Source organism: Camelina sativa, chromosome 20 (genome assembly GCF_000633955.1).
Source record: "Camelina sativa cultivar DH55 chromosome 20, Cs, whole genome shotgun sequence".
NCBI lineage: Eukaryota > Viridiplantae > Streptophyta > Magnoliopsida > Brassicales > Brassicaceae > Camelina > Camelina sativa.
The window spans coordinates 10,702,966-10,711,255 of record NC_025704.1 but is presented as its reverse complement, the minus strand read 5'-3'; the positions used below and the strand labels follow the sequence as shown (position 1 = coordinate 10,711,255).

General features: G+C 35.3%; 2 protein-coding genes across 3 annotated transcripts; one reads left to right on the top strand and one right to left on the bottom strand.

The window, feature by feature from the left end:
• Window positions 1,911-2,391, bottom strand: LOC104770390 (uncharacterized protein At1g15400). The gene has a single exon (XM_010494810.1). The coding sequence runs from the start codon at window positions 2,315-2,317 to the stop codon at window positions 1,985-1,987; it is 333 nt and encodes a 110-aa protein (XP_010493112.1). The 5' UTR covers window positions 2,318-2,391; the 3' UTR covers window positions 1,911-1,984.
• Window positions 3,511-5,057, top strand: LOC104770389 (mitochondrial pyruvate carrier 1). Of its 2 annotated transcripts, none has more exons than XM_010494808.2 (5): window positions 3,511-3,639; window positions 4,124-4,231; window positions 4,331-4,385; window positions 4,483-4,618; window positions 4,756-5,057. In XM_010494808.2, exons 2-5 carry the CDS (start codon window positions 4,133-4,135, stop codon window positions 4,796-4,798), a joined length of 333 nt encoding a protein of 110 aa, XP_010493110.1. In that variant the 5' UTR covers window positions 3,511-3,639; window positions 4,124-4,132; the 3' UTR covers window positions 4,799-5,057. The 2 variants fall into 2 exon arrangements, with proteins under 2 accessions (XP_010493110.1, XP_010493111.1); XM_010494809.2 differs by lacking the exon at window positions 3,511-3,639 and adding an exon at window positions 3,726-3,879.

Below are 8,290 nucleotides of genomic sequence, written 5' to 3'. Positions count from 1 at the left end.
GACATGAAAAGCAGGTTGATGAGAAGAACTATCGTAGAATTATTGGGTGCCTTAGATATTTGCTCCATACACGGCCAGACTTGTCGTATCCTATAGGAGTTCTGAGCAGGTATTTGCAGGAACCAAGAGAGTCACACGGAGTCGCACTTAAGCAAATTTTACGTTATCTACGGGGAACCTGCTCGCATGGTCTCTATTTCAAGCGTGGGAACAAGACAGGGTTGATAGGATTTAGTGACAGCAGCTTGAGTGTTGATCCGGATGATGGAAGGAGTACTGCAGGTCACATTTTCTATTTTAACGAGTGTCCTATTACTTGGTGTTCTCAGAAGCAACAAGTTGTAGCTCTCTCCTCTTGTGAAGCTGAATTCATGGCAGCCACTGAGGCAGCTAAACAGGCGATATGGTTGCAGGACCTGATTGCAGAGATCAATGGGACCGAGAGTGAGTCAGTGACAATTCTAGTCGATAACAAATCTGCAATCGCCCTCACGAAGAACCCTGTCTTCCACGGGAAAAGCAAGCACATTCACCGGCGATACCACTTCATAAGAGAATGCATCGAGAATGGATTGATCGCAGTGGAGCACATTCCTGGAGTCGCACAGAGAGCTGACATTCTTACAAAAGCACTTGAGAAGAACAGGTTCAAGGAAATGAGAGTTCACATAGGTGTGCAAGAAGTCATGAAGAAGAGTTTCAAGCTTATGGGGGAGATTGTTGGATAAGCTTGAGGTTTAACTTGAGGAGTAAGTTAATTACTTAACCGAGCAATGGTTAAGGAAGATAAGATCAAATATGTTTAGGAGATATCTAGGCATAGAAGGATTCCTAATAGGATTTGGTTTTTGTTTTTGGTGTTATATAAATAGAGATACATTGATGAGAGATTGATGTATGAATTTGAGAGAGAGAGATTGAGAGGCTTTGTTTTGAGTGAGTTTCAAAGCTAATAAAAGGAGATATCTTTTATAATTCTTAATCTTAATATTCAGACTCTATAAACATACATTAGAATCTCAATTTCGAAAAACTTATAGTAGGGGGAGTTCCTTTAGGAGAGCTTGATGTAGCAAAAAAGAATCGTTGGTACTTGATTTCCACTTCTATATTATTCCTCGTTGTAATTAAACAACACTTTTGAGTCTTGTACAACACCAAAGTTTTATTCCTAAGAGGACGTCTAATACAACGAGTAGCCGAAGAGAAGTTTTTGTTTATAGATTTAATAAAAAAAGAACTTAGCATTGGATTTGGAAATATGAGTTTCATCGAAACGCCTAACTAATTCCGGGAGAGTTAGCATATTTTTGGTCAAGAGTCTTCCATTAACCAACAACAAACAAAAGTATCCGGTCCGAAACCTAAGTAACCAAGTGTCATTGCACAATATTAACACACGTACGGTGGAATCCAAACCGAGGGGTGTATCCAAAAAATTTCCTTAATTGGTCATAGTCAGCTTACGTACCACCACGCTCGATCGGGTTTACAAGTAAAAGTTCTTGTCATGTTTTCATCTTTTCTGGATCTTTGTTTTGTGATTTCACCAATCAAGAAAGCTATAAATTATAATAGAATTTTTCAATTGTCTTTATACATTACCTGATATATTTTCGCTACGTATCATATACCCACTATGTACATTCAGAAAGACCATTCAAACTATTTGGTCTCCGGCTTTAGCACACAATGACTCATTCCAAAACTAATTCGAAGAAACCTCTTTTACATGAGAAACCGATGATAACCCACAAACAAAACACATTCGTAAACGTCATATCATAAACCAAAAAAAATAAAAAATCTTCGCTTTAGTCCATCAAGATTTCGAATTTTTGTTTTGCACAAACGAGAAGAACATAACCAAATCCTGAATATAATGTCATCATGATCAATTGTTGTGATTAATAAATATGAATTAATTACAACTTATTGATAATCTAATTATAAACTTCCAGGCGCTTGATCTTTCTCCTAAGTCCTACCTCGATTTGCTTCTTCCTCTCCGGCCGTTAGACGAAAACAAAGAACAAAAGCCACAACCAACGGAAGATATCTTAGGAGAAGGTGGATCCAAAGCTGGAGATATCTCCCCAAGTACTCTTGCGCCACCATGGCCACGTCCTCCGTCTGATGCGCTACGTTGCACCGTTGGAGGCGTACTAGCCGCCATTGATCCGTCACGATGATCGTTGCTCAATTCTTCTTGTCTTTCCACGTTGGGACGAATCTCTCCACTCATGAACCTGTCATTCCAGATGAGTCCCGACGATCCTTGTCTCCTAAACGACGCTGTTGATCTCTGCAACGCCATATCTTCTTTTCTCTCTTGTCTTCTTTCAATTGAATTGTGTGATTTTTTTTTTTTGCCTCCCCCGGAAACTAATATATATTTGAAGAAACGGAAAACAAAGAGAATAATTATGGGAAACTAATGTTTTTTTTTTTTGGAAGTTTTCTTTATAATTTTGGTTTTTTCCTTTTTAATATTTTAAGTTGGAAGTTTTCTTTTTTGTTTTGTTTTACTTTTTATTATTCAAAATTATTTTCTTATTATGGTTTCACATTTGTAGTTAAATAAACAATATTTTAGTAAAATGAGACTGTTTACCAAAAATAGGATATTAAACAATTTTAACAAAGAGAGACCTAACTAAATTACTGTTTGTGAAGAAATCTTTGATATGTCCTAAATTCCTAATGTCTCGAGAAGAGACAAACAACTGCAGTCGGTTGACTTTCTAAATCACCTCTCGATCGAAATAGACAAAGAAGAAAAGAAAAAACAGGTCTACCAGGACATATATAAACTTTGGATATTTTCAGTGTTTCCATCCATGCCAAAATGTTTTTTTTAAGAGATTAATTCGAGAACCTTCAGATGTTGTATATAGCACAAAAGGAGTACAACTTCGGCATAGTACGTTATTCAAGTATCCACTAAAACTAAAAACTTCCGGTGTTCCGCATGGCCTGGCAAAGTGGCAATTTTTAATGTAGTTTAGCATTAATTAGGTTAGATTTTTTTCATCAAAAATATGAACCATTGATGTTCGTAACTTAGTAACTTCGTATCCTAGCTAGTAGGAACTAAAATTTTAGAGACCAAATCTTTCTTTCTTTCGTTCTTCAATGGGGAACTAAAATCACTAGTATGGTCCTATGACATGTATGATATGATCATGGAGCATCGATCATGCCTCATGCATGAGCATGAAGCTGATACTTAATTGGTAGCCTTCCAACCCATAGATGTTGTTCGGAGCTAGCTAGTGGAAATGACATCGCAAAATTAACCAATGTTTTTCCATGCCTTAGAAACGTTTTTGCATTTTAAGATTTTTTTTTTTTTTTTTCAAATTTTGTTTATCTCATATTTTTCAAATTGAAAGCTTCCGGTTTGGCTAACCGAACGTTCTCCCTTAATTAATTTATTTTTTTCATTTGACCAAAGAAAAAAAAGAAGTGAAAAAGCCCAAAAACCCAATAAGGCTTTTGACTTTTGTACTCTGTGTTGTGTTGTTGCCCTCTCTCTTTCTGTTCCGTCTGTCTGTCTTTTTTATTCCCCTCACCAACTCGGCTCAATTGGGAGCAATCAGCTTCTTCTTCGATTTTTTTCCTGTTCGAATCCCCCAGGTTTGTCTCGATCTCAATTTACTTAATGAGAGCAATCACATCACAAGATTGATTTTAACCTAAATGTTCTCTTTCTGTCTGTTACAAGACACTTTCACCTAAATTCGTCATAATTGCTTTAGATTGGTAAATCGAAAGTTGTATTGTGATTTTTCAAGTAACTCCAATTCGAGTAGGTTTTCCCACAAAAATAAAAACCCTAATTTCGAGGGCTCCGGGTTTGATTCTTCATATGCTTGTGTAAGATTTGGCTTTACGTTGAATTATATGTATCTTTGATTCTCCAATCAAATTCTGTGTATATATGATAAGACTTGTCTTTATGTTGAGATACAAAGTCTTTTAAAATGTATGTGACTCTCTGATTCAAGTATTTTACTTATCACACTTAGGTTGACATTCATGTTAACTGTCTCATGTAATCATCAGTCTCTCACATAATCTGAATTNAATTTTTTTTTTTTTTTTTTATTTACAATTTCAGAAGATAGAGATGGCTACATCAAGGTTCCAAGCGTTCTTGAACAGTCCAATTGGCCCTAAAACAACCCATTTCTGGGGGCCTATTGCTAACTGGGGTTTTGTTGCTGCTGTATGTTTCTCTCTTTCCATGTCTTTCTTTAATATCAATCCATCCTTTTTTTGTTGATCCATTGGATTCATTAATAGTTTCGAATTGATTTCGCTACAGGGTTTGGTGGATATGCAGAAGCCTCCTGAAATGATTTCTGGAAACATGTCTTCAGGTAAACATATAATAAAGAGATCCCCACCTTTATATATATGCAAACATTATTATTATTATTAGCTAAGACTCTCATTACATCTTTTGGTTTTGTACAGCGATGTGCGTTTACTCTGCATTGTTCATGAGATTTGCCTGGATGGTGCAACCCCGCAACTACTTGCTACTTGCGTGCCATGCATCAAACGAGACTGTACAGCTCTACCAGCTCTCACGTTGGGCTAGAGCCCAGGGGTAAGTTCTATTCTACAGAGAACCATATGTATATGTGAACAGATAGCCGGGAAACTCGAATTATGCTTGTAGGATTACTGTTCTAACTTTAAAAGGCTTTAGGAAATAATCCCCTAAATGTGGGTTTTTAATGACAGGTATTTATCCTCCAAGAAAGAAGAGGAGAAACCGTCTCAGTAAACCAATATGAGGAAAGGTTTCTTCAAACAAAAATGAGGAAAGGTTTATTCAGCATTTGTTCTTGGGAATTACTGAGAATCTGTCGTTATTTTATATTTTCCTTTGAAACTTGTTTGTGTTGTGTCCCCAAGCTTTGGTTGCTTCACTTGTTGGATCGCTCACTGACATTATTATCTCTTTTGTTTGATAAGTAACCCGCTTGTAATAAAATTTGGGACCAGTCCACATTCATGTTCACACAAAATTCGAAACTTGAAAATATGTCCAGCTCCTGCAATTGTTAACCATACTGCAGTGGCCGTCCCATGGTTTCAGAATGTCAAAAAGTTTCTGTACTTAATTTTGATTTTTTTTTTTTTTAAAGTTCTTGAGAATTCGCATCAGTCTTGTTATACATTTGTGAGCCCAAGGACAAGCGTTTTATATGACTGGTATTTGTTTAAGTATTCTCTCCGCTTGTGCGAGTCTAGCCTAGGGGAATTGGAGATTGGCAGAACACTAGCAGGCATTTTCGTTTCTTCCTTCATCAGTTCAAGCATGTTGATTCCTTCCTTGGTTGGTTTTAAAGAGTTCCTAACACCGTTGGTTACTACTTCAGCGAGAGGGAGAAAACCCCTGATGCAGTGGCATTTGTTGGGTTGCTGCTACCTTCTGTTCATGGTTGGATGGTTGTGTAACGGGACAAAGAAATGTTCAAGTCCATGGAGGAAGTTCACAAGATTTCCCCAAAGCTAGAGCACTACTGATGCATGATCCATCTCTTGGGGCGTGTTGGCAAGCTGCAAGAACCCCTATGATCCCATCGAAGCAATATCGAGGAAGCCAGACGCTGCTGTATTGTGGGAACCCTTTTGGGTGCTTGTAGTTTCCATCGAAACTGTTGAGATGGCAAGCTTGAACCTTGGGAGTAGACTTAGAAGTTCATTAGTTTACTGTGGAAGATAAATCACACCCCAAGATCTTATGAGAAATCTATCAGCTTTTTGACGTAATTTTAAGGAGAACGAATCCCGACAAGAGTCACTTTGATTCTATGCTTCAGCTTGAAAACCATATGGATATGAAAGTAGATGTTTTGTTCACTTGTCCAATAACAATAACTGAATCTATTGAAACTATTTTTCACGTTCATATATATATATATATATATATATATATATATATATTCAGTCAAATGAAATTCATTTCCGATTCTCTACAAAGTATCCAGTTGAACCAAACCGGAATGCCATTGCGACCCGTGCGTTGCCGCACGGAGAGGTGGAATTCTAAATTGAAATTTAACATTTGTAATTCATCCTAAATTCTTTCTTTTCTCAATCAATTTGATCATTTTCACTTCTTGCTATTGCTTTCTGCTAATTAAAAAGCCAAAAATTCATTTCAATGTTATTATATTTTATGTTGTCACACACAAAAGTGAGCCTTTTTTAGAGCTTGATTTACTATGAACATTACTTTTAACCATATATAAAATTTCACTTATGTTTGTCTCCGACCATATGGTGCTATATATTGGTATCCTTTCTTAATTCACTATTAGAAATTGTCTTTGTTGTTGATCATTATCAATCGAAATACATACAAGGCTGCTTCTCTCTTGGTTTATTTACTAAATCGAGAAAATACTAAATGCCACTTGTCGAAGGAAGGTCGAAGATTGGGATCGAAGTAGATGGCTGGATTGAGTTTCGTTTCCCCTTCACTTTGATACGCGATTTCTCTTTCCATAGATTACTGATTCACAAATCACAAACAATATTCCGATGCTGTAAGCAAGTGGAGTTTGTATACAAATGATTTACTATGAACATTACTTTTAACTATATATAAAATTTCACTTATGCTTGTGGATGTTTTTTTCTCTCACTTTTAGATATGTACAAAACCGAGTTTTATATGACCGACCAATCAAACCTAATTGGTTAGTATAGAGTAACTCACATTCTTCAGCTACAACTTTTAGAGATATATATTTGGCTATAATGCTTTCCACAGTTACATGCATATTGGTCTCACGTTTTCCCTCAAAAGACCCCCTTCTTTCCTCCCTTTTAATGGGTTAATCTTGATTGCCTTATTTCCTACTAACACATTTGATACATGGATTTGTAATATTTGCTTCAGATCACATATTCCTCTTTGGAAAAGAAAAAAAATCCAAGACGTAACAGACTAAGAATGCATATAGACAAAAACTTGTACACTCATCAGCTATTCAATCAAAGTAATTCAATTAAACTAAAAAAGTCAGAAAATTAATAAAATATAGAACATAGGATTTTATGTTGGTCTCTCCCAATCCATCCCATTCCACCGTGTCGACTGCTCTCCATCCAGGCTGCATCCCCCTCTATTTGATTTCCCACTTATGTCTATGAATCGGTACCATCATGTTCTTCAATAAACGACAGCGAAAACAAAGTCGATGTGGTGAAACAGGTGATAATAATATCTCACCTTTTGATGTTCTCTTCTTTAGGCTAAACACTAATTTTATAAATTTCTTGCATTTTCTTTTTTTTGGCAGATTCCAGATCACTCTAAAAGTGACTGTTATACATTATGTTTTTAAAAAGTTGTATATACAGATTAGAAAGTCATCAAAGACTAAATAAGTTACCTTTAGTAGATCTTTTCTTTCTAACTTGACTTGTCATTTGGTCGTGCTTACGCTTTCTAGAATTTGATTTTGTGTTGTCACAAGTATGTTTGGCTTTTTTTTTCGGCACTCTCTATTTCCATGCTCATTTGTAATATTTCTATATATTATCAAAATGTTTGATACCCAGAAAGTATAAGAAATTATAATTCAACTAAAATTTTTAAAAACTTTATTTACAAAAAAATGTAAACTAACCTGGATCATGAACATCTAATGGAAAAAAAAAATAACATTTATACCATGTTTGTTAGAAAAAAATAGGTTAAAATAAGAACATATATAAAATTATAATTATACCATGTTTGTTAAAAAATTTTGGATTATCCGTAGCTCTAGCATCACTGCATATAATCATGCCTCTCGTATCTTGGTTTTGGTTTTTCCAGAAAGTCAAAAAATAAAATATGCACATTGAGAATCAAAAACATTAGCCATGCAAAAAATATGGCTCACGTACTTAATAACATTAGCCATGCAAAAACATGAAAACCGGAAAGGCTAAAAATTTTGAAGAGACTAAAAGTTAACAAAACTAAGATTAATGTATGAACTTAATAGTGTCAACTAGCAGTAATAATAATCTAACCGAGAAACACTACAAGTCATTCGCAGCAAAAATATTAAATTACCTTGAATTAGAGATTGATGCTTGAAAGTTAAAAAAAATACTTCAATAATACAATTCTTTTGTTCGAAACTTGTTTATGTAGTCAAAAAAAGTTTATATATAATAAACAAAGAGGTGTAAGACATAAAGGTGTGAAATGTAAAGGTGTAAAAATTAATAGATGTGAAACATGGAGGTACAACAAAGAGGTGTAACACAT

Excerpts from the sequence above, each read along its gene's own strand:
- LOC104770390 (XM_010494810.1), bottom strand. The coding sequence starts at position 2,317 with ATGGCGTTGCAGAGATCAACAGCGTCGTTTAGGAGACAAGGATCGTCG.
- LOC104770389 (XM_010494808.2), top strand. The coding sequence starts at position 4,133 with ATGGCTACATCAAGGTTCCAAGCGTTCTTGAACAGTCCAATTGGCCCT. Across the intron at positions 4,232-4,330 it reads ACTGGGGTTTTGTTGCTGCT|GGTTTGGTGGATATGCAGAA; the intron begins GTATGTTTCTCT and ends ATTTCGCTACAG. Across the intron at positions 4,386-4,482 it reads TTCTGGAAACATGTCTTCAG|CGATGTGCGTTTACTCTGCA; the intron begins GTAAACATATAA and ends GGTTTTGTACAG.